Source organism: Camelus dromedarius, chromosome 19 (assembly GCF_036321535.1).
Source record: "Camelus dromedarius isolate mCamDro1 chromosome 19, mCamDro1.pat, whole genome shotgun sequence".
In the NCBI taxonomy this organism is placed as follows: domain Eukaryota; kingdom Metazoa; phylum Chordata; class Mammalia; order Artiodactyla; family Camelidae; genus Camelus; species Camelus dromedarius.
In genome coordinates this window covers 20991563-21017901 of record NC_087454.1, presented here as the reverse complement: position 1 = coordinate 21017901, position 26339 = coordinate 20991563, and the positions used below count along the sequence as shown (strand labels likewise).

At 42.0% G+C, this 26339-nt stretch overlaps 2 protein-coding genes across 3 annotated transcripts; both read right to left on the bottom strand.

Moving 5' to 3' along the window:
• Positions 1–3185: 3185 nt before the first annotated feature.
• On the bottom strand, positions 3186–7446 carry LOC105101409 (SLA class II histocompatibility antigen, DQ haplotype D alpha chain-like). Its single transcript, XM_010994589.3, has 4 exons — positions 7030–7446; positions 5046–5294; positions 4049–4330; positions 3186–3802 (listed from the first exon to the last, which is right to left on the bottom strand). Exons 1-4 carry the CDS (start codon positions 7109–7111, stop codon positions 3657–3659), a joined length of 759 nt encoding a protein of 252 aa, XP_010992891.3. The 5' UTR covers positions 7112–7446; the 3' UTR covers positions 3186–3656.
• Positions 7447–11307: 3861 nt separating this feature from the next.
• LOC105101410 (DLA class II histocompatibility antigen, DR-1 beta chain-like) lies at positions 11308–24471 on the bottom strand. 2 transcript variants are annotated; one of them, XM_031434978.2, is made up of 6 exons: positions 24275–24471; positions 18684–18953; positions 16184–16465; positions 15354–15464; positions 14843–14866; positions 11308–14542 (listed from the first exon to the last, which is right to left on the bottom strand). In XM_031434978.2, exons 1-6 carry the CDS (start codon positions 24372–24374, stop codon positions 14529–14531), a joined length of 801 nt encoding a protein of 266 aa, XP_031290838.2. In that variant the 5' UTR covers positions 24375–24471; the 3' UTR covers positions 11308–14528. The 2 variants fall into 2 exon arrangements, with proteins under 2 accessions (XP_031290838.2, XP_064332434.1); XM_064476364.1 differs by having other exon boundaries at positions 18684–18988; positions 24275–24428.
• Positions 24472–26339: the final 1868 nt, after the last annotated feature.

Below are 26339 nucleotides of genomic sequence, written 5' to 3'. Positions count from 1 at the left end.
TCTTGCTTATCCAACAGCCACGAGCCCCCTTTGTATTGTTAACAGAACCCTGCAACTGAGTCTAGCAGCGTAGCAGTTAACCACCCACTCTTCCTGTATGCCTCTGTCAGTACATGCAAACTCTTCCTTTCACAATTTTACAACATATTAGGAACGTTATATGTTTAGATCCAGATAATTCTTTCCCTTTTTTCCCTTGCAATATAAAATTCAAGAGGAAGTGGTTCTGATGAAGCGCCCTCCAACTACAGGTCAACATTTACCCTTTTGTCAGTGCACATCTGCATGAGTGAAATCTGAGTCAAACAAAGGTCTTCTGCAGGACGCAAAAGCCTCATTTATTATTTTTAATTTTTTGTTTTGCCACTTTCAGTAACTGGCTGTACCAATGATTCCCTCCCCCCCCCCCTTTTGTAAGGGTTTTTACTTTTCCATGAAGTGCTTACCGCTTCCCTATTGTCTTACTTTGTGATGGACCCATGAAGCTACCACTTCTAGTTTCAGGTTATTTCCTAAACTTGGCACCTGTCACTTGCCTTCAAACATCACTGGTGATGTTCTTTTTGAAGCTTTGTCACTAGAAGACCTTTTCCAAGAAGGAGTCTCACCATTCTACAGAAGATGTTTGCTATTTTTCTATATTCCATCCAACAATATATGCCTCATGTAAGCTTTTTATCTTGACCTGAGTCTGGGGGTCCTTTAATGAGGGCGAGATGGGCGAGAATCACCATGATCCTTCCAACAATCATTTTTCTCATAGATCCATATCCTTGGAGGGCATTGAATCTTAAATTGCTATTCGTTTAAAAGCTCTTCACTTCTCTTAAGTGTAAGCATGTCACTTACCTTAAAGTATTCATTTCCCAAGTAAATTGGATTTATATTTCCTGAACTGGATTTGTATCTAGGAAAGCTGCATACATGATTCTCTAGCTCATGACCTGAAAACAATGTTTCATAATCTGGGATTTAATCATAGCATTTCTCTCAGAGTGACAAGTAACTTCTGTAGAAAGAGTTTCATAAACGTGTGTGCAGAATTTAATCAATAATTAACTACACGGGTTATAAAACAGAAAACAGCCACCCTCCCAGAAGCATTTTGTGTGCACCCTCTAATTACCAATTATTACTAATTATCTAATTATCCTTTCCCTTAAGAAGAAAATACTACTCTGAATTTGTGAAAATTATTTTCTTATTTTTTAATGTATGCATGGCTTTGAATTTTTTATAAAAACAAAATAATTCTATTTATTGTTTTTTTTGATAAATATTTTGTGAGATTCACCATTTTTGCACACCCATTAGAATGGTTATTATCAAAAACTCAGAAAATAATAAGTGCTGGTGTGGATGTAGAAACTGGAAACCATATGCATTACTGTTAGGAATATAAAATGGTGCAGCCACTGTGGAGAACAGTATGGTGGTCCCTCAAAAAGTTAAACATGAAATCACCATATGATCTAGCAATTGGAGATATCGATCTATATCTGTATCTATATCTAACTGTTATCTCCAAAGAATTGAAAGCAGAGACTCAAACAGCGGTGTCCATAGAAACATTATTCTCAACAGCTAACAGTAGAAAAACTCAAATGTACATTGATGGACAACTAGATAAACAAAATGGGGTGTACGTACACAATGGGATATTAGTCAATCTTAAAAAGGAAGGAAATAATAACACATGCTGTAACACGGGTGAATCTCGAAGACGTTATGCTAATTAAAATAAGCCAGGCACAAAAGGGCAAATAGTGTCTTATTACACTTATATGAGATACATTGAAATTTACAGAGGTAAAAAGTAAGTTGATGGTTACTAGGGGCTGGAGGAAGAATGGAAATAGAAAGTTATTACTCAGTGGGTGCAGGGTTTCAGTTTGGGATGACACAAAAGTTCTGGAGCTGGATGTGGTGATGATTGCACAACAGTGTGAATGCTCTTAATGCCACTGACCTGTACGCTTGAAATGGTTAAAATGGTAAATTTTATGTTATGCCTATTCTACCACAATGAAATAAGAAGGAAGGAAAGACAGAGAGGGCAAGAAAGAAGAAAGGTATGAATGCCTAATGGGAGACTAGCTAGTTTAAGCAAAAAGAATGCTCAGCATGGACTAAACTTGGTTCCCAGAGTTTGGACATTGAGACTGGAGTTTCAAGTCCAGGAAATACGAGTTATACTCGTAGTTAACATATATTTGGGGCTCACTGTCTACCAACAATTAAACTTAATGTTTTATATGTATCACCTCGTGGGTCCTCTCAACAGCCCATTTTGTGATTACTAATGGATTATATTGTATGCAAATTTGAAATACTGTGATGTTAATACTTTATTGAAATCTCAATTAACTTACAAAGTCTCATACAACTAAAGACAACCCAAATTTAAATGTTGTCAAAAACATAATTTATGAGCTTGTGCACGGAGTGAATTTATGTTGTATTTATGCTACTGACAAACGGTGGTGCCTACAGGGGAGTGAGGTTACCTCTGCTGTGGGCCCTTTTATCCAGTCCACGACCTCCATCTCTCCCTTCTCACTGATATTAACCCACATAAAAGAAAAGTGGGGGGCACTTTCTAAGACACAGACAGTGTTATCTCATTCTGTTGTTCTTGCTTCTAACTTGTGTCTCATCCTAACCTGGAGAGTTTCCATCTCTTCAGGGGATGAAAATGGGGAGGATATTGCTCACATTATTCTGCATTTTGGACAAATCCAATATTTATGGTGGCATTTTTCTGACTTTGTGTCCTCAAAATATAATTTTTGTGTTTAAAGTACAGATTGAGACTTCAATTTTAAAATTAAAAACCTGAACATTGTCTCTCCCCTTTTTTTGCATTTTACATAGAAAAACACTAAACCGAGGGGAGAAAGTATACACTCTCTTCACTGATACTTAAATGGGTAATGAGAGAGCAAAAAGGAAGTACAGGGAGGGGGAAAAAAACCCCACATTTATTATGTAACAATATCATTTTGACACTTTGGCTGTGAGTATTAACATGACTTGAGAAACAAGTTAAACAGAGCTGAGATTTCTGCTAACATTACAACACAAGTGTTCCCATTCTTATCAATGATCCAAAATAACCCTAGAAAAAAGACAGAGAAAATGTACGCTCCAAGCAAAGAAAGAGATTTATTTATTTTTTTTGGCACAGATATTGGATTAGCGTGACCAAGAACTAGATGGCTGGGTAGAATGGTCCAGGTCTGCCTGTGAAACGTAGGTGATGAACTGAAGACTAAGCTGGAAGAATTCATAAGGGTCAGTGGTCTTTGAAGGAAAATCTCTCCATAAATTCCACTCAAACAGGGAAACAGGGATGTGGATGAGGTGGAACAGGGAGCACGTGTAAGTTATATATCAAGGCCAAACAGGGAACTAGAGTCTGAACCATTCCTCTCTTTTCTTGTAAAGGCTGATTACCCGAAACAGCAACCAGCATGAAATTGACAGGCCCTGTGCTCCCGGCCCAAGGTCAACCCACCTCCAATTTGCCCACAATTATTCAAACACATTTATGTATCCTGGATGCCAATTTTCCACCATTGCCTTCACCACCTGTGGTAACGTCTTTCCAGATCTTATGCATCTGATTCTTACCTTCCAGTTTTCCAGACCACGAGTCACGTGGCCCTTCGGTGTCTGGAGGGACCACCTAAGTGCCGGCCTCGGACAGTGCCCACCACGATGCCCACGAGGCCCATGGCCAACCCCAGGGCGCAGACCACAGTCTCTGTCAGCTCTGACACAGGGGTCGGAATCTCAAGCTCTGTGAAAAAAGAAACAGGGTAAGAGGACACGGTATGTAGGGCTACTGTGTGTGAATGAGGGTGCGTGTGTCTGGAAATGCACGGGGCTCCTGGGCTTTGGAAGAAGAGTAAAGTCAATTATTAGAAAACGCTGCAATTGTGGGAAATGAAGTGGCTGCCCTTGGGGTTATGGCCTATAAGGCAAGGCTGTGTGGATTCCGCGCCACATCAGAGGGGGCACAAACAACGATGAGATTTAAACATACCCCAGTGCTTGACGAGCGGCACGTCCAGGCCCCAGGGCTCCACCCTGCAGTCATAGAAATCGTCAGCAGAGGGAAGAAAAGTGAGGTAACTGAACTTGCGGAAGGAGTGGTCGCTCTTGGGGTAGAATGTGGTCTGGGTGATACCTTCTGCAGCGAAGCGTCCATTGCGAAACCAAGTGATGTTGATCACGGGGGGAAAGACGTTGTCCACGTGACAGATGAGGGTGTTGGGAATTCCCGGGATCACGGAAGACTTGGGAAACACGGCCACTTCAGGGATTTCTACAATGAAGACCAAAGACGGATTTAAATGTCTGTCAACTGTGCCTTGAGTTTTTGAATCAGTTTGGGGAGCCCACCCACACACAGCTCCCCAACTGCTAGTGAGCTATTTCCCATGTCCTTTTAGGCTCACTTTACAGCAAGCAACCACCTCCATTTATTTTTACCTGTTTCTTAGATCATATATTTACTATTATTATTATTATTATTATTATTATTATTATTATTATTATTATTTTACTGGCAGGACTGTCCAAAACTTCTAGCTTTTCCATCTTCTAAATGAGGAAGATGAATGTTATCTATGGTGACTTCAGAAGGGGTGCTGCCATCTTCGTCCACAGATGCTGAACTGTCCTCTGAACTGTACTGTGAATGTTCTTCTGATCTGTCCTCTTCTTTTGAATCACTGTGAAGCTTAGAACATTTTCCTGTCATTGGGGATCCACTGGGCACAGTGTGTGCATCTGTGTTTGCTACTTAGGCCACGAGGCTGGGCACATCCTCTTGCAGGAACAAAAGAAGTGTCTCATGGAACTTCGGGGAGGGAGATTTATATAGATGTCTACAGATGGGAACTGGGTATTTGCTAGGAAATGAAATAGGAAGGTGGAGGAATTTAGAGTGTAATGGGAAGAGCAGCTACCCTGGGGAAGAAAGAGAGACCTGGAATGTGAGGGAGAGTCGGTGAAGAGGCAGAACTGTAGACCCTTACCATTGGTGGCAGGTGTAAAGTTGGAATTTTTTATCAAGATGTCCAAATTTCTTTTTGACATAACAATGTTTCTCAGGGCACTCTGAGTTTCAAACTTGGTAAGATTGTTAAACTCAGGCAGCCGCCAGACAACTTCCCTTTTTTCCAGGTCCACGTAGAATAGCTCATCGCCATCAAATTCAAACGTAAACTGGCCAAAGGCGTCGTATGTCTGGTAGACATTTGTGCCGTAAGTGCCCATGTGGTCAGCTGAGGCGGGGCCGTTCCAGAGCAGGAAGGTAAGAACAGGAAGGTAGGATAGAGCAGGAGGGGAAAGAACTTTATTAAACACGGAAGCATAAGAAACTGTATTCCAAGTAGTGTAGATTCATATTTGGCATGGTCTGATATCAGTTCCCATTTCTGTCTTTTCTATCTTAGGATTATTGAGAGGTAAGTGTTAAATATTATCTCTTAAAATTTTTCCGTGTATATTGTCTTTCCCATGATAATGTATACTCCAAGAGGCACTGAGATGCTCTGTCTTGTTCACTTTGTACTTCCACTGTCCAGTAGGTTTCATGGTGCATGGTAAGAGTTCAATCATAATTGTTAAATAAATGAATAAATAATGAATAGATAATTTTAATTCTTAAGCTCATGTCTAATCACCTAATCTCTTAATTTTCATAGCATTTATCTCTTTCTTAGCACATTATGGAATTTAGTTACTTATAAAATCTGTTTTTTTAAAAAAATTATCTGTCTCTTATTGCAAGAACATCAGTTTCTTACGGATAGAAACCTTGTTTTATGCCAAGCACCCAGAGGAGTGCTTGATACCTCACTAAATATTTGTTGACTTAATGAATCACGATTGGGAAAGGTTTTGAAGATTCTATCATATTCCACGTCTCTTCTATTTTCCTTGGCTTGGCTTTTTCACTTCAGGTTTCAATAACTGTTGTCAGTGCCCATGACATAGCAGGACAAAGGTCTGGACAGGAGACTGAGATGTGGTAGAATAAAGCCACAGATCCAGAAGGTGCTGTGAATAGGGAAGGGAGGGGCAGAGGGGCAAAAGAACCATCGTTAGTCTGTTTTTATCCTCTCTTTAGAGTTTTACTGGCTGGAGGTGACAGGACTGGTAGTTTGGGTTGACAAGCTGAGACTAACCTATTGTAAGATCCTAGGTTTTCCACCATACATTATGCACAGTTCTGAAACTGATAAACAAAAGTGAGTTACATTTATAATAGTCATGCTATATCTTGGCATTATATAGTTCTTTGTTATTTAAGATACACATCTGCATCCTTATTTTGATTATGTGTTCTTTAGAACGATGAGTCAATCAATTATTTTTCCATATGAGAAAAATGAAGATCAATGTAGTGAGCTGACTCCCTCAATGTCATTCAGCTAATTAATTATATTTCTCTAATTGCAACCATCTTCAGTAAAATTCATCCTCCTCACCTCCCGAGCCCAAACCTGGAAAATATAAATTATGTTGGAAACCAAAAAAAAATGACCTGCTATTTTATATGTGGTGCAGAAAATTTATGGACTTGAGTACCCTAAGAAATCGGGTAGACAAAATTAGTAATAGCTTTCAAAAAGTGTAGAGTGGGTTAGGAGGAGTAGGGTCATAAGTTGCTGTTAAGAGAAGCAATGTGTTTGGAGAAATAGCTCTAACATTAGGACATACCATAATTAACGCCGTGACAACCTTCAGGGTGTGTTAGTTGCTTCTGATATTAGAAAGAGGAAAAGGCCTTTGCTGAGCACTGCAATGGCATGGGGATGTCATGAAATTTAATCTATGAACTAAGCATGGAGTTTTAGGGCTCGGGTTTTGGCTTGGAGGGAAAATAAACATCAGAATTCAGATTCAGGGGAATTGGGGTTTCACAGACTACTTACTGTGATTCCACACCTCATTCACTGCTGTCTCCACTCTCCTTGGCAATTCTAAATCCACACCCCTCCACCGTGCACTCACCTACGATGTCTTCACCTCCACCGGGGCTCATCATGGCGGCCAGAGTGATGGCCCCTAGAATCAGGGCCTTCTTCATGGACATCCTCCTCCAAGGGTCTCCTCAGGAGTGGCTGTTCTGAGTGGAGCTGTGATGTGAACTTGCAAGGAAGGAGATCTAAAGAGGAGAACTAGCAGAGGAAACCAGGCAGGAGTAGGCCACAAGGCCTAACCCTGCTGTATCATGCTTCAGCCCATCAGAGAAATTCCCTGAGCTGACACCTCAGTTGCCAGTTGAAGTGTTTTTATGAAGAGACCTGGAAGAAGCCTGGAAAATTCCTTTGCTTTGAATTATCTAAGGGCACAGGTTCACAATGGAACAGAAGGAACATTTTCATGGCATAGAATGAGCGGGAGGAGAGTAACAGAAAGCTCTGTTCATTCTGACAGAATGTACGTGTGTGTGAGGAGGGCCGTGGAGTAGCCTCCCTCTCTCCCTCCCTCCTCCCCTCCCTCCCTCCCTCCCTTCCTTTCTTCCTTCCTTTGTTCCTTCCTCCCTTCCTTCCTTTCGTCTTACTGTAAATGATATTGTATTTTTAATTTTGCTTCGTTTCTTCATTGCCATATATAGAAATACAAATTGATTTTTTGATTGTTTTTGAAATCTGCAATTTTGATGAACTCCCTTATTAGTTCCAGGAGGGTTTTTGGGGGGAATTCCTTGGGATTTTTTATATAGACCATCATATCAAATGAGGATAGGTATAAATTTATTTCACTTATTTCTGATCTGCATGTGTTCTGACCACCTCCCATTCATCCTGTTGATGAAGAAGAACTCCCCAACCCTAACTAGTATGCGATGGGTGAACACACTACACCCCAAATGGTCAGATGAGATTGATAGCAATTTCTCACATAAACTCACAGCCTGAGGGAGGAGGGCACTGCCCGTGTAGGGCAACATGGAGGTTGCACTCAGAAACAGAGTCAATAAGCAGCGGCTATGAGAGGCAGCCTTTGTAGTGACAAGAGAATGGGGTCACTGCCGGACTTCACAGGAGGATGTTACTATTTGAATAGTTCCATACGCTGGCAGCGGCCTGAAACCTTAGACCGAGAATCAGGTCCAGTGCAGCTGTTCAGGCTGATAGGGGAAGTTGCTGCGTGGAGGAAAAAATCTGGTGAAAGCAGGGGAACTCATGGTTAGGACTTTGGGCCCTTTGAGGCTTGACGATTTCATAACAGCACAGATTTGAGATCATGCAGTAAGGCAGGCCATTTGTTTCCCTTTCTTGTTTGAGTTTTCCAGCTGGGGCTTCCAATACTGTGTTAACTGAAAGTAGGAGAAAAGGCATATGACCAGGGGGCTAGAATCATAAAATATTATTTGACAGAGCTCAACCTCTGCTCTTCACTTAAAAAAAAATCTAGTAATTAAAGAACTAGTATTCAAAAGGAATTTTCTCAGTTTAAGAAAGTCTGCACACATCAAACTCAATGGTGAAAATATTTAACATTTTCTTCTTGACTCTATCTTGACTCTATATCAGAAGTGGTAGACAAGGAAAAGTGGCAAGAAAAAGAAACAAAAGGTTTAAAGGTAGCAACGGAAGTAAAATGATTTACTATTGATGTGATCACGTACTTTGAAAATAGAAATAGTAGACTAGCTAATAGATTCAGTAAGTAAGTTTAACAGTATTGGGGGATGAAAGGGCAATATACAGAAAGCCAATTCTATTCTACTCTACCAGAAACAAAGAAAAATCAAAACTGAGAAAATTATACCTTTCAGAGTAGCACCCCAAAATATCGAATATCTAGGAATAAATCTAGCAAGATATGAACAAGACTTGTATACTGAAAACTACAGAACTTCATGGGGAGAAATCAATGAACCTTCATAATTGATGAGCATGTGCAGATTAGAGATAGTAAGAGTAAATATTTCTAATGTCAGTTTTCTCCAAGTTAATCTACATTCAATTAAATTTTCATTGAAGATCAAGGCAAGGATTTTTGTTCACTTGCTCGATCGTTTATTTTGCTTTGTTTCTTCTGCTTTTTTTTTTCTTGGTGTGTATGTGTGTGAGAAGGCTTCAAAGTAAATTTAAAATTCATATGCAAATTTATAGTCTTAGAATCACCTAGGAAATTTTCAAAAATAAGAACAAAACTGGAAGAAAACAAGATAACAAAAGCCTTATTCATTTGCATTGTGTGGTATTGGCTATATTAGTTAACACGTTGTGGTGTATTAATCTACATAGTGTGATATTAGCTGGAGTAAACACAGACAGGAAGACAGAATAAAATAGAAATTCTAGAATCAGATCCCCTCTCAAATAAAATGCTCTGGCCTATCGTGGCACCGCAGAGCCATAGGAGAAAGATGGAATTTTCAATAAATGTTACCAGGTGGTTTGAAGGTCCCTTTGGGAAAATTTACTGTGACACTTACTCTAATCATTAATAAAATCGATTTCAGATAGATTGAAAGTAGTTGGTAGAATTTAACATTGAAGCAAATTGGGACTTGAATTTCCTTTGAGGGATGAAATTATTATAATTTTTTTAATCAGATGTGAGACTATACAGATTGTTAATTTTTTGAGGCCACTTTGGTAAATCGTATGGGGTAGATTAAAATGGGTACAAAGTACTTGCCATTCACCTCATGAATACATAGATTGTGTTTCCCATTCCCTTTAACCTGGGCTGACCCTATACTCACTTAGACCATTAGAATGTGGTGAAAATGATGCCACACAAGTTCTGAGGCCAGGCTTAAAGAAGCCTGGTAGCTTTTCCTTTCATCTCTTGGGAGCCCTCAGCAAGGTCGGGCTCTGGTGAGGACTGCCAGCAACTCGGTGTTTCCCCACGTGGTGGAAAGGGACGAACTCTGACCTCTTTGGCCCTGTGTAAGTGCACTAATCCCAGCCATGCGGGCTCCACCTTCGGGACCTCACCGCCTCCCATAGGCCCCGCCTCCTAATGCCATCACACTAGGGCTTAGTCTCCATATACACCTCTTGTAGAGATGCAAGCATTCAGAACATAGCAGATACATGGATGTGGATTTTATTGCTGTCAATCATGTAACATTTGCATTTATAATTTTAATAGATACTTCCAAGCTGCCACTCACTCATGACGCTACTAATAACACGTGAGAAAATCCTTTCCATGGAATCTTCCAAATCCTTGATTTAAAAACCAGACTATTTTATTTGCCACTTTTGGGGAGCAATATTACATCACATTATTTGAATTTATATTTTCTTCTGATTATTGGTGTGTTTGAGTACACATTTTATGTTTATTGGCCTCTGATATATTCTTTTCTGTAAATAGTCTACATCTTTGCCCAATTTTCTGTTGTGTATTTTTCCTCATGTATTTATTGATTTGTTGGCAATTTTACATAATAAGAAAGTTAACCCAGTGTCTTGTATGTTGCAAAGTTTTCCTGAGTTTTACATATTTCTTTAAAATTTATTTTATCCATGCAAATAAATTTTTAATTTTTATTGAGATACATATTTTTCTTTATGTCTTCCCGATTTTGTGTCTTGCTTAGGAAGACTCTTTTTCTTTTAAAAAAGTGTATTTTAACAGGTTTCTTGAGGTATAATTTACTTACCACAAATTCATTCTTTGTACGTGTAAAATGTAATGTTTTTTAGTAAATTTATAGATTTTTTTTTACATTTTTTATTGAAGTAACATTAGTTTATAACACTATATAAGTTTTATGTTAAAACCTTACATTTCTACTTTTGTACACACTAGAGCATGCTCACTGCCAAAATTTTAGTTTCCATTCGTCTTCAGTCGATCCCTTTTACTCCTTTCATCTTCCTCCCACATCTGAGTATTTATCCAAAGACTACGAAGAGACTAACTCGAAAGGATATATGCCTCACCATGCGTTTAGCGCAGCACTGTTTACAGTAGCCAAGATATGGAAACAACCTAAGTGCCCATCAACAGATGACCAGGTAAAAAAAGATGTGGTATGTGGTAGAGATAAACACATACATACAATGGAATACAGTTGGACATAAAGAAGATGAAGTCCTGACATTTGCAACTACATGGATGGACCTTGAGGGTATGATGCTAAGTGAAATAAGTCTGATGGAGGAAGATAAATACTGTACGATTTTACTCACATGGAATGCAAAAAATAAATAAAACAAATGAACAAAATAATGCTCAGATACAGAGAACAGAGTAGTGGTTCTTTTGATTGGTTAATTCAATCTGTTTTCATTTAGGGTGATTATTGATAGACAAGACATAGTCCAGCCATTCTGTCTTTTGTTTTCTTTTTTTTTTTTTTTGTATCTCCCATGTTTTTGTTTTCCTTGTGTTTCTGTCTGCCATTTTAGTTTGGTGGTTTTATAGGATGTTTTCCTCAGTTTCCCCTTTTTTAATTCTTCATGTCTCTGCTCTAGGTTTGTTTTGTAGTTACCAGGAGGTGGGTATAAAACGTCTCATAGGTAAAATAGTCTTTTTCTCCTGCTGATAGCATCTTATCTTCATTTTCCTATATGGCTTCTGTACTTTTTCTCTTCCTTTTTTGTGCTTCTGTTGTTTGAAATTATCCCATTTTATGTTATATTTGTTTCCAAACTGAAGTAGCTATAGTTATGACTGATTAACTGATTGGCCTTTCAACCTCCAAGCACTCTCTCCCAGAAGTCAAGGGGGTGGGTCTGAAAGTTCCAACCCTCTGATCACATGTTTCGGTCTCCTGAAAACCAGCCCCCACCCTTAAGTGGGGTCCAAGTGTCACCTCATTAATATAATGAGACATCTTTGTTTTCTCCTTAGTTATGAAATTCCAAGGGTTTTAGGAGCTCTGTGCCAGGAATGGGGACAAAGACCAAATATATATTTCATTTTATAAACCACAATATCACACGCTGGAAAAAATTAAGTTGCATTTTGTATAGTTAAAAATTTCTTAAGATGGTAGAATCTTATGTAAAATATTCTTACCACAATAAAGGCAGGGGAACACAGGGAAACATTTGGAGGTGATGGATATGTTTATTTCCTTGATTGTGGTTGAGTCATATGCATATGTTCAAACTCTTCAAATTTTATACATTAATTAAGTGTAGTTTTTGTATATGAATTATATCTCAATAGGGCCTGGGAGAAAAGAGCACATGAGAAGAAATAGGTCCCTTTTGCTGCCTTCGGAAGTTGTTGTGAGAATACAACGTCCCAACGGCTGCAGGTGCCCTACCCCCACCTCAGGAAAGCTGACATGCTAAGAAGAGGAGGGGATGAGACAAGGTCCTGGGGCCACGGGTGACGCCACTGGACAGCTAAACTGACAAACTCTGGAGACGCCCTACCTGGGGTCCATCTGCTATGCAAAATAATACGTAAAAAATTAAAGTCAGATTGACTGGATTTTTTCTGCTACTAGTGAGAGAAAACATCTTCATTGAACTATTCCTACCATACATTTTAATTCTCCCTTATAATATCACACCAGGCTTCAAATAAAAGGAGAGAAATCATTTCATCTCAGAAGATAAAGCAAGAGTAAAGTTGTAACTCTGGGATCAAACAAAACTTATCTCCACTGTATGCATATTGCAGACATGACTATCACCTTATTCAATTCCGATAGCACGATGACTTGTTTAGCACAAATAATATATGATGCAATTAAGATATTCAAAAAATAAGCTGAATATGCTTAAAGGTAGAATAATAGTCTCTGACAGTGAACGAATTGTGTTCAAATGACAAACACTTCAGAATAAACTTTTAATCACCTCTCAGGACTGCCTTCTATTTGAAACTGACTCTTCAAATGGAACAAAACAGCAGAATCCTCCATTTGCTTAGCCAATTTAGTCACCTTTCTGTGAAACCCATCCAACTACTTTATAATTTATATTGCATAAATTACTTCTAATATAATAATTTACTTATATTACTGAAGCCTTTGGAATTTAGAATTATATACTGATTTACTAGTTGCCAAATGTTTCATATGAGGGTCAAAGATTTCTTTGATTTGCTTCTCTAGTTTGCTTTCCATCACATACGTTTTGTCAAGTTTGTTTCAATTCTGATTGCCCGTTCTCAGTTTTCATGTATTGCCTTCTTAATCTTTTGGATTAAATTTTTATTACATAAACTATCTGAATGTTCCTCAATTTAAGATGATTAAATAAGATATATTCAGAGAAGTCAAGCTTTCACTCTGTTCCTTACAACCTCTTTTCTCACTGTCCTATAAGCAACCATTTTTACAAACCTTCCATCCTTTCCACATATACAGGTCAGTAGAATAGAAGAGGACAGAATAGAGTGGGTATAGCTATACATTCCTATTCTCCTCCTCTATTTTATTAAACAAGATGTTGTATACTATACACACTCTCCTGTACCTTGCTCCAAATATATTTTGGAGATTATTCCACAGCAGGGTATAGAGAGCTTCTCATCTCTCCCACCCCTCAGCAGCAGGGTCCTTCATTATTTAGATCAGTGTAGTCACACATTCGCTTTTTTTTTCTCAGCCTTTTCTCTGATTTCTGCTAAAGTAAGATCCACACCGGATTCTCCTGTAATGGAGTTTGTGACACCACCTGGGGGTGGGGCTCAGAAATGCATCTTTTCCACTACAGTGGCTTTGTGCTGACAGCTTCTGAGAGCACTGACGACATCCCAAGACAAAGAGTCAGCATGCTGCTGATTCAAGAGATGGGAAAAAAGACTGAGGTGTTGAAGGCTACCCTTAATTAACAAAAGGGAAGTTCTTGAAGGACTCAGGTTTAGATATTTTCTTTAAAAAAAAAAATCAGGGGAAAAGAGACCCCAAAATGTGATTGAAGGCATCACATCCTGACAAGTTACCTGTATTTCTTATAGCGGTTGTTCTTTCCTGTATTCCATGGTGTGAAGGGGCCTGTGTGTTTGTCTTTGACGATGCAAAGCCTGCCTTTCAGTCAGAGCTTTCTGCTAGCCCAGGGAAACATGCCTAAATACAGAATGCAGAAAACCTAAGCAAAAATAGGGAATGAAGCAAAGAAACCTTCCAGATCACATGTGACCAAAATTCAGGAACATAAGTGAAAATGATTTTTGTTTTGTGATGCAATTCTCCCTTCCCCTTTTCCCTTCTCCTTCTTGTCATTGAAGCTGTATGAAGTAGATGATTTCACTCTCTGTGTATTTGAGAAAATACATACAAAGCAATGTGGGCAGCAGGTGAGCTCAGATGCACAGAAAGCAGCCAGGGTAAACAGAGAGGCTGGGGAGAGAATGGAGATAAGGCGCTGCAATCAGTGCTGGCGCTTCCAGGTCAAGGGCAGGCTGAGGAAGCCATCAAGAAGGACACTTGCTGCAGGGTCACTGAACCAGGAGCAAACCAGATCCCGAGAAAGTCTTATCTTTGTGGAAGAATAAGAACTAAGCTGGAAACTTTTTGATGCTTTGAAGAAGCTGGGACAGAAAGTTCTTGCCTGAGGGTCATCATCTTCCCTTCAGCTCAGGAGTCCTGCAGGAGACAAAAGACAGTGTTGTTTCCATACCCAACTCTACAAGCAGCCTTTTCACCCCCATCTCTCAGGGCCTCATGTTAAAGCACTGCAGTAAGGAGGGGAAATAATTCTTACATCTCCCTGAACTAAAGTGACTTTAGAGCGCAAGCCTCTTACCAACTGGTGAAAAGCTTTACTGCAAACTGCCTGAGTAGAATTCAAAGTCTTTCTCATTTTCTCTGTCTCCTATCTTGTCATCTCTACCATCAGTTCTCAGAGATCAAATCTATCTCCAAAAGAAGATTAGAGGGCGTTACCTGTTGGCTGAAGTCCAAGGTGTCCTGGGAAAGAGAAGGGAGGATATATACTTAGAAGATATGGAGGCAAGTCTGTCCTCAGATACAATGTTCCCAGCACCTGACCCCTACCCAAGACTTCTGAAACACCACAGCCCACATCACAGGATGCCAGGGCAGAGAGGAGAGCAGACACTGAGAGAATGTGAGCCATGAAGTTCCTGTGACACAAATCCAGTGTAACGTGATCAGCCCTCCTGTCCTTCCCTTCATTTGTTCCAGGATCTCTGCTTGGGATCTCCGTGCGTGTTAATGCTTCATTTATCTCTACAGACCATTACCTCTTATGCTTCACCCATGAGTAACCATGGACTGTGGATTTCTGGATTTCTAAGAAACGTGAGGTTGACTAGGTAAAGGGAGGCTTTATGCAGGGTCATTGATATACAGACAACTAACTGAGCAAAGCCATATAAATTTTTTTCCCTCTAAATAGTCTACAGGGAGTCTTAGCTGCCAACAGGTTCCTTACCTTCCTGGTTCCTGAAGTAGACGAACAGCCCCACCCCAAGGAAGAGCAGACCCAGAACGAAGCCCCCGATTCCACACAGCATCTTGCCTTGTGAAGACTCATTCTGTGCCCCTGAGAAAAGAAGCTAGATTTAGTGATTTTTACCTCAAATCCAGCCTCTCTAATTGAGACTCTGAGATTGAGAGCTTTGAGAATGGGGGAAGAGGGCTGCCCTGGAAGAGCTAGAAATTAAAATCCACACTGAATAGCTACAAGGTTAAGGCACTGAACTAATTTAAATACCACAGCCCTGACATGAGGCCACACGACTGCAACATCTGATGAATGAGGAGCCTGGAACTGAATGATGCTAAGAAGCTTGTCTAGGGCGACAGAGCTAATAAAAGGCAGAGCCGAGACAGGACTCCCCTCATGCCTAGAAGGCCCCTACACTGGAGAGGATGTACCTTCCCAGATCACAGTGAACTCAGAGCAGCAGTGGCAGAAGCACAAGTCCAGCCTGAGGCAGGTACCCATGGCCAAGGGGTGACCATGACCTGTGACATAACAGGAGGCTCAAAACAGAGACACCTCTTCCCTGCGTGTCAGGCAGAATTGCCTCCCCAGGGGGGCATAGGTATTTGTAGAAACTACCCCAGGGTATCTGTAAACTATCAGAGGATTTCTATCACAGGCTACCACGGGGCTCCCCCAGGAACTTGTGCTGAAGGAGAGGAGAACGTGGAGCAAATGAGCACATGGTGCGGGGAGAGGAGGAACCTGACACTCAGGAGGAGGCAAGTCCCTCCTTGCGGGGGGAGAGGAACACATGAGGTCACAAAGCTTCTCACTCCATTCCACTGTGACAGAGCGCGTCCGGCTGGGGTGCTCCACTCGGCAGGTGTAGACCTCCCCACTCTGAGGAACCACTTCAAGCATCACCATGGTCTGGAAGGTCCAGTCTCCATTAGGGATCAGGCCTGTGGAGACCACCCCAGCCTCCTCTTCCTGGCCGTTCCGGAACCACCTGACTTCAATGTGGCCTGGATAGAAGCCCGTCACAGAGCAGACCAGGAGGCTGTGGTGCTGCAGGGGCTGGGGCTTCGCAGGATACACGGTCACTGTGGGCTCCACTAGGAGAGAAGTGGTAAACGGAATAGTGAGGAAGATAGAATGAGTGTCCCGACCAGACTGCAGCCTTGGGCAGGCCAAGCTGGCCATGCGGCTGAAGAGGAGCCAGGGTCATGAGTCTTGAATTTAATCCATAAAGCAGGGGCCTGTTAGATTTTAGAGATGTTGGGAAAACTGAATTTTTCCTCCATAACTTGAAATAGTTATTTATTGTTGAATTAAAGTACTTACAAATTTTGCAAGACATGTGGTGTATTAATTAAAAGCACAATTTCTGGAGCTAGGCTACCTGGACCTACTTCTAACTGATCAATCCTGGGAAAGTTTTAAAATTCCTCTGTTCCTCTGCCTTCTCACCTATAAAGGAGGATAGTGAGCCTAATTTACCTCTCAGAGTCAAATAAGGGTCAATGGACCTAACATATATAAAGAAATGGCTGGAACTTAGCCTTTGATATATGTTAGTGACTTACTGAATTTATTAACTATGAGAGAAGATATGATTCAAAGTATAAAGATAAATTAGAGAACAGAAGTGAGATAGACGGAGATACTGAGTGTGAAATGCTGGTTATGCTGCCTTGAGGCACTCACACCTTAGAACAGCACAAAACTGGTTCTTCCCCTGAGAAGCAGAAATACACGGAGGTCATTCTCTAACCCTGTGAGTTGCGTCTCAAGAAAAAAATGAGTCTTGCAGAGGAAAAGGAAGAAGGGAATTCAATCTTTTAAAAAGTTTTTATGGCTTTATATTCAACTGATCAATCTCTTTCCTTTTCAAAAAAAGTCACATCTATTTTTGGAATTGTTATCATTTTATACTTATCTCTCCTTCTAAACTGACATTTGAGATCAAGGCAGGGTCTGGGACTCGTAACATCTGGGACAGACTCTGACACTGTCAGGACCTCAGTAAATATAATTATTTTAAAAGGAGAAATGGGGGACACATTTGTACAGGACTACAAAATAGTAGATTTAAGATCGAGGGTAAATCATTAGTAATTTTGCAGTTTATATTTCATTAAGCAAAAAATTTTAAATTCTTAACACAGGAAACATTAAACAGAATCTAATAGAAATCTCAAACTGGAAAAAATGTTGAATCAAATATCAGCAAAGTGTTAATAATCTTACTGCATACAGGACCATGAAGCTACTGAGAAAAACACTTTGAACCCCAGTCATAATGGATTAATAGGCAGTGCTTAGAGCAGCAGTTACAATTGGCACAGAAATGTGTAAAAAAAAGAACTGTAGAAATAAAAGAAATATAAGTTAAAAATAATAAGATATAAATTTCCAACTAAGTGGCAATATTGAAAACAAAATCTAACAAAGGGGAATTCGAGATAAATTATTTACAACTATACAAAGGGTTAGCATGTAATTACTTAAGTACTATTAGCATCATAAAAATAGTAACATCAGTTTGTTAATGCTAAGTAACAAAAATCTACCTTCACTATCATTTCAAATATGTAAAAATATACACAAAGAAAGCAAAAAAGTAGCCGGAAATTTAGACTTAAAAGTAGTCTCAGAAAGATCAGAGGGGCCTGGGCTGTTCCTCTCCACTATCCCCCTAGAAATTAGTCTCCCCAACAAATTTCATTCTTAGTGAAATGTTGGTACACACAAACACAGGTATGTTTATTTTAACGGATTTCAAGAGAAAGGGTGTGTGTGCCAAGAGCAGTTTGCGACTCTTCTCACATTCTCCCAATCCTTTTACACTACTCCCTCCCCTGTCCTAAACCTTCCCCTGAGTCACTGACACCTTGAAGCCCCTTCCTGCATCTCTAACCACCTTCCTTCCCCTCTTCCCCGTCAGGGTTTCCTCCTCCCACCTACTTCTCCCACGCCGCGGGAGGATGCCGGGAGCCTCCCTCCTGCATCCTTCCCCCCGGTTCCCCCTCCCTCACGGTCCTCTCAGACCCTCTGCTCACTGCCTCCCGCCCCCAACTCTCTCTCCTTCCCCGTCTCCCTTCTCACAATCACACAAGACAAAATCACACACCTGCTCTCTGACAACACCCTCTCACATGTACCCTTGTGACTCCTGTAACTTGTACTTGTCCACAGTCCTACATACACGGCCCGGACTCAGCCTCTGTCTTTGTCTCTGTTTCTTTGTCACACACACGCACACGCGCGCACACAGGCACACACACGCACAGGCGCGCGCAGCCCGCCCCGCGCCGCCCGCCCCGCGCTCACCGCGCCGCCGCACCGTGCCGCTCTCAAAAAACTCGTAGTTCTGCCTGCAGAACGTGTCCACCGCGGCCCGCGCCCGCCCCAGCGCGTCCTTCCGGCGGTTCCAGCGCTCCGCGGCCCGCCGCCCCAGCGCGGCCACCGCCCGGTACTCCCCCACGTCGCTGTCGAAGCGCACCAGCTCCTCCCGGTTGTAGATGTATCTGTCCAGGAACCGCACCTGCTCCGTCCCGTTGGAGAAATGACACTCGGACTTACTCTGCACCATGAAAAGTGCTGTGGGGACAGGAATGGTCTTGTCACTCGGGTTCCTGGAAAAAGAATGAAGGCGACGCCCACCAATGCGGGGCGCACAGGCGCAGGTGCGAGCACCAGGCCCGCAGCCCCCACCCCGCACCAGCCGTCACTGGCTCCACTAGCACCCCAGCTTCTAGCACCCCAGCTTCCAGCACCCCTTGGGTTTGCCTTTCATCTGCCAGCTGCGGAGGGAGGACATGCTGGGCGGAGGAGAACCCTGTGCTCCTGAGCCATTTGGGATCCACTTGGCTTCCATGGTTGGCTGGAGACCTCCAAGTGTGAACTGGACCAGGATTTGCCCCATCACCACCTCCTCCTAGGAGCCTCCCCCAGGAAGACACCAACCCCTCTGTCTTCTCTTCCCACAGATCTTCCTCGAACATATCCCACCTCCTTCATTCTGTAAACATTTGGTTAATGCTGTCCTTGTGCCATACCTATGCTGCCCCCTGTGAATCCAGAGAAGGGAAAACAGACATCTCCTGTTTACCTGTGGAGCTTAAAATTTAGTGAAAGTGGTGGACAAAAGCCAAACACACAAGAATTTATACAGGAGTGAGAAATGCCAGGATAAAAGTATAGAGTTCTCTAACAGAATGATAGGATGACCTCAGGTATGTTCGGGAGCTAGAGAAGTGGTCTGTGAAGACATTAAACGTGTAACATAAAAGGTTAAGGTAGAGGAAGAGTGTGTGTGTGTGTATGTTTGGGGGAAAAGGGAGACATTTTAGGTAAAGGTAATACTGTCAATTATGGAGCAGCTGAGAATTACATAGAAAACTTTACTAATATAATATCTGTTGAAAATCTTCATCCTCTGTGGAACTTACATTTTTAAGGAATCCGGTCCCAGTGAAGAGTTATTTTTCCAACAAAATAAATTTGCTCAGGACCAGAGTTTACTGATTCCTTTGCCCTGGCAATCAGTCACTGTGATACTGCGATTTATCATAAGAAACATATGTCTGTTCTTCGTCCCCATTTCTGCCACAGATCTAAAACCCTAGAAATTTCCTAAATGATGAAGTCAATAAAGAAGTCTTTTATGTTGATTACGTGTCTTTTGGATCCTACTTAAGGAGGTGTACTGGCTTCCAGGAGAATCAACCATATGAGTAGAGGGTTGGAACTTTCAGTCCCAGTCCCCTCACCTCCAGGGAGGGGAGAGGGGCTGGAGATTGAGGTCAGTCACCAGTGGCCGATGATTTAATCAGTTATGCCTATGTAATAAAGCATCCTAAAAAACTGATAGGGTCCAGAGAACTTCTCGGTTGGTGAATACATGGAGATGGAAGAGAATAGTGCACTTAGGGAGCATGGAAACACTCCATGTGGATCCATATGCAGTTTTTCAAGTAATAGATGCAAAATAAATGTAAATTTCTCCTGTATCTTGGATTTAGCAGCCCTTGCATCTCTCCTCATCCCATCCTAAGGAGCACTGGTATGTATGAACATCTGAAATTTTACGTTTTACCCAGTCTGACCACTATTCACTAATATTCACTCTAGAATCAGAAGAACTGAATTGAACATGAACTCTTTTATTTGGGCCATTTTTAAATACATGAGCCTTTTTCTTCATCTCTAAAACAGTTATAATAATAGCCTATTCCTCACAGGATTAAATGTAAACTTAAATAATGACTCTTCCTAGTGCTGATCACATAAGAAGTCCTCAATAAATACAGTACCATTTTGAATGCAAGCTCACAAGACCTTTTATTCCTTAACTTCCTATAGCAAGTAATACCTTCATCATGATTTGGCAGTTGTCTTCTATTCACTTTATCACTTTATTACCATTTTGAACACATAAGACTCATTGGTTTAGGTGTAATAATGGCGTATACATCAACTAATTCAAAACGAGTACGTAGAAGAGAGGTACTTTCTCCCCAGTACTCAGATTTAGACTATATGATCTGGGTGCTAGCACTATGTGACACTGGGTAAATTACTTAAACTTTTTGAATTTTAGAATCCATAGATATACATGTTTTAATTGCTACAGATGTATTAGGATAGATATGAGAATTATATATGGAGCTTTATAGGCTTGCTACTTAGTAACTGCGACATATTTTGATGCTCCATGCCGATAGATATCAGATTGTTCTGTTCATCACTCCATCCTCGTCACCTGGGTAATAACTGGTGTATCTAGGTCACTGGTAGATATTGGCTGTATGAATCAGTGGCTTTTTGCATAGCCAGGCACCACTGCATTCAAGGGCACTCTAGTGCTTCCTTGCTGATGAACGAACACGTCTGGTTCTCAAGTCCTCCCAGCGTCCCTTCAGGCTCTTGCATTCTTAGACTTTATGTTCAGCTGACTCCCCAGCCCCAGGGCACAGTCTTCCTTGAAGTTAATGACTCGAAAAACGTCATCGTAATCCATCCTTCATTTCTTCAGCTCCCTTTCTCTCTTCAAAAGGTCCAATCCCGTTCCTGTCTAGTGTGTTTCACTGACTGCAAATGTCAAGACCCCCAAGCCCAGTGCCCGCTTCTCTGTCCTGCTCTCACTTCACCCACCTCTTGGTCGTACTCACCACAACTCACTTTCTCCCTCCTTGAACAATCTACTTTCTGTGACTCCCATGCATCACATTCTCTTGGTTTTCCTCAGCATCACTGGTATCCTTGTCTAGTCCGCCTTGCTAACTCCCTGACTTTTGGCCCTCAGGGCTTGCCTTTTGCCTTCTTCTTGTCTTCTACACACACTCTCTTTCTCTGTGCAACCCCCTCTACTTTCTTGGATTTTGACAGAGTACATGTGTCAATGACCCAGACATACAGACCTCCAGGTCTGGCCTCCCCTTGGATTCCAAGGCACGTGTAGTCAACTGGCCTCTCGACACTCCATTTCAATGTTGAAAATCAGTTAAATAAACCTTTATTCTTAACTACCCACTTTAAATTATTTCCTTCCACAGTCTTCCTGATCTCAATAAACAGCACCACCATCCACTCAGTTATCATGCAAGACAAAATCCTGAAGGATGAGCTTGGTTTTCTATCCTCCAGCCCCCACCATTTAATTCACTAATGAGTCACACACCAGTCTACCCCAAATCTGTTCACTTCCTCTCTCCCACAGTCTGTGTCACTACCCTACTCAATGAAGCCACAAACCCTTCTGCCCTGGGAAATTTCATCATGTTTCTAAGTGGTGTCCCTGACTCTACTTGTGAACCTCTGGAATCCAGTCTGCATGCAGTAGCTAGGATTATTTTAAAAAAATAAACAAACTGACTCTCCTTATAACCTCTCAGTAGCTTCACATATCTCTATAAATAACAGTCAAAGTTCTCACCAATGCCATCAGGGCCTAACATGACTGGCTCCTGACTTCCTCTCTGAACTTGTCTTACACAGTACCCAACCTGCTTGCTCTGCTCCAGTCACTCTAGCCTCCTTTCTGTCCCTTAAACACAGCAAACATCTCCCCACACTTCAGCCTTTCCGTGCGCCCTCTCCCTGGAACACTTGTCCCTTACATCCTTCACATGTCTGGCTTCTCCTCATCATTGTCTCAGTTAACCGTCACCTTCACAGGGAGAGCTCCCTAGACACTTGAACTGAAGTCAGGTGAATCCAGTTCTCTCTGTTCCACACCCCTGGAGGTTTTTTTTTTGTTTTTTTGTTTTTTTTCAGGGAGCTTATTACTGAATGAAATGTTTTTTCTTGTTAAATTTGTATTGAGTCGTTATCTTCCTCCCCTGTCATTAGGTAAGTTCCTTGACAGTAGAGGATGTTCCTATGTTATTCAAATAGAATTTTCTGAGCCTAGAACAGAGCCCAGTACATGACAGTTGCTCAAAAAAGTATTTGTTATCTAAATGAATAAACCCAGGGTTCTGGGGATTGATCTTTGTGGGGATCCTGAAAAGCAAGAAGGGGCTCCAGCTCCAACACACTTTTATTCTGACGACACATTACATCCCTCCTACTTCCTGTGAGAAATTCAGGTCAGCTTTCTCTTTCCTCTTTTACTGCCTGGGAGAAACATTCACAGGTAAAGACAAGGTGATTTTAAGAGACAGGGAAAATTTCATTAGGTTTCATCTCATCCAATGGATCTGTGCAAACTTTGGGGATTTTCAGTAATGGTGATGACATAGTTGGGGAAAGAATAGGGAAAAACTAGAAGGAGAGATAGTAAGAGATGGCTAGTTACAGAAACCAGATGGCACAGTGAATCAACCTAGAAGGAGAGATAGTAAGAGATGGCTAGTTACAGAAACCAGATGGCCCAGTGAATCAACCTATATAATGTGGGGCCACGACTCGGAGAAGCCGGTGAGTTCCCTTGACTTGCTTGCTGCCTTTCAGCCAGATGGGATGGAAACCTTCACAATCTCTGTATCTTGCTCAGGATGTATTGTTTGAACCATATGAAATTGCTGATATTTGACTGTTTCTGGCGTACAAAAATATAATTGCATGTAACTTATTCTATACTAGCTGAATCTCTTCTTGTGGGTTCAGACCAGCGAAAGGGGAGATAGAGGAGAAACTGATAGTGTACGAAGGTTCAAAATAGAGTCATAATAAGCACCAGGCTGTGTCCGGTTGTCAGTTCTTATGAGTTCTTTAAGGCATCATAGAACACCCTGTAGCTACTTCTTACCTAGAGGATCATTCCAAGTACTAAAGGTCCCTGCTTTAGCTCCAGGGTGCTTTCCACGGGAGAAGGAGAGAGAAAACTAACACCATCTTCTGTCAGAGAACCTCCAGTGCAGGGATGCAGGCCTTATAAACATTGAGGTTTATGGAAAAAAGAAAAAGAGATAGTGGGGAGGTCTCTTGCTACATTCTCACATATTAGGGAGAGGTACCAACATCACAGATCCTGTTGAAGACATAATACAGGATCTGCTAGGAGAGATCTTTCTAGTTCCTTTTGAGTCCCCATCAAATTTTCAGAGAAACTTCCCTTTTTCCCTGCATAACTCAAGATAGTAAAGGGAAAAACTGATGGGAATTATTTTGAAATTGCTATTTCTAAATCCTCTCAAAACACTGAGGGAATGGGATGCAAGGCTGGGGAATTTTTATTAGAAGAGAGCTGAGAAGAAATAGGCTATATACAGATGGAGGGACCTTATGCAGTTCCCATAAAGTGGGCAAGTATCCAGGCTCCTTTTGTTTGTGCAAGGAATTAAGGATCCATAAGATAAAGTGGTCACTGAAGAAAATGCCAGTTTTGTAAGGGACATGGTCTGGACACAAGGACAAAGTTACCTCCCCTCCTCCCACCATCTCACTACAGCTCACCAGCCAAGGTGTGCACTTACTTGGGGTGTCCCCAGCCCAAGCCAGGGGAGGACTCAGCACCATCAGCATCACTGTCAGAACTGCTGTCCGGGAGCCTCTGGGGAACCACAGACACACCATGCAGGAGAACAGAAGAGGGTGGGTGCAGGGAGCAGGCAAGTCCCACTCAGTGAGGATTAGGACCCACAGCTCAAATACCACCAGCCAGGGAACTCATTTCTTTGTTCCTGGATTGGGTGACCTTAGATTAGAACCAATCAGCATCATGTATGAACAGCATCATCGGCTGCTGGTCAGATATTCAGTACCGAGTTCCTCTTCGAAACTCAGATTTCCTTCATTAGAAGGACTGTTTTACTTTAGTGCTTTAAAGGTTTGATCCAGTCATGTTTCTGACATTTTAATTGGGACCCTATGGTGAGCGAGCTCTGTGCTGGTCAGGGATGGTCACTCAAGTTTTTCAGGGTTGCCTCCTGATGTTGCCACCGAGTTTAGTGGCGCCTCCAGGAAACATATAGAGAAAAGGGCTTATAGGAGGTGATCTATGTGGAACGGAAGGACTTAAAAGTATTTTGTGGAGCACGTAGCCTAACAATGTGGTGGTGTCAATGTCCAAATCAAATTACGTGGGGAGCTGAGAGACTGATAAGACTCAAATCAGTCTTTGGCACAGCAACTCTGCTTTAGAATAGTCGATATTTTATGTGAAAAAGTGATCAATCCCTTACTCTTGGTTCTCATTTTGATTTCCTCATTTCATTGGGGGTATATCCTGTCACGTACTGGCTGGGAAGGGCAAGGATGGAGGGGAACTGAGGGTCAGCCTGTGCAGAACCCAGCAGTGGAGGAGGAACTAGTGGAAAGAGTATCTGTGCCTTCTTAGGGTGGGGATGGAATGGAGACTCCTGTGGTGTGGGGACACCCCAATTCCTCCACAGCCCCCTCCTCATCCTCCAGCTGCGGCAGCCCGGCTGAGAGAGCAGAGCAGCGCAGAACTTCCTCTCCTGCTCTTTCCTGTCGTCTCTCATTTCCTGCCATCTTTACCCTCAGCCACCAGAGATGGTGCCCAGCGGGGATGCGGTGCCCATCCCTTTCTTATCTTTCTGAGGTTGTGATCCTCCCCCTTCAGCTGCAGGACTGGAGGTCCCGCGGGGACCGCACGGTGCTGGTGATCGCTCACCGGCTGCAGACGGTTCAGAGCGCCGACCAGATCCTGGTGCTGAGGCAGGGGGAGCTGCAGGAGCACGGCCGGCTCCTGGAGGGGCAGGACCTCTGCTCCCTGGTGCAGCAGAGCCGGAGGACTGAGAGCCCGGAGACACTGGACCCTTCTCGTGACCATCTGAGTGACCCCGAGTAGCTCCTGCTTTGAGTTTCCCTGGGGGAGCTCCCCTGGGGAGCTGTTTTTGGAGCTGGGGTCACAATGGAGATTTAGACCATGGGTACTTTTGTCAGGGCCGTCGGGGAGGGGTTGCTGTCTGTATCCAGGAACCTTGTTTCCTTGATGAACAGTTTTGCCTGGTGCTGAATAGTGTACTGTGGCATAATGAACATATTTTACATATTTTTCCTTATTATACAGATAGCACACATTTATATAGACAATGAAGACAATACAGAAAAGTAAGGAGAAAAGTAAAACTGCCCACTGTTTCATTTCCCAGAGAAAACCATGGTTACTATTTTGCTGTCCTATCAGTCTTTTAATTGTTGTTTGAGATACATATTAACCAGTATGACATAAATATTCATGAGGTTGCCTTTCTGTATCTTTCCCCATTCGCATCAGGGTCTGATATTTTGAGGGGAGCTAAGGTGTGGAAGGGCAGAGCACAGTTCCCTAATTAACAGTATTAATAAAACATTGATAATAGCTACTACTTAGAGTTTTAACATGAGCAGAAGCTATGCTAAGCGTTTTTCATGTATTCTCATTTAATCCTTATCGTCAACCCTTTGAGACTGGTTATTGTTATCCCCATTTTATGGATGAGAGAACTTGAGTCTCAAAGAGATGAAATATCTCTCCCAAGGTTACACAGTGGTGGAGTTGGAATTTGAATTCATAGCTGACCCCAGAGCCCACAC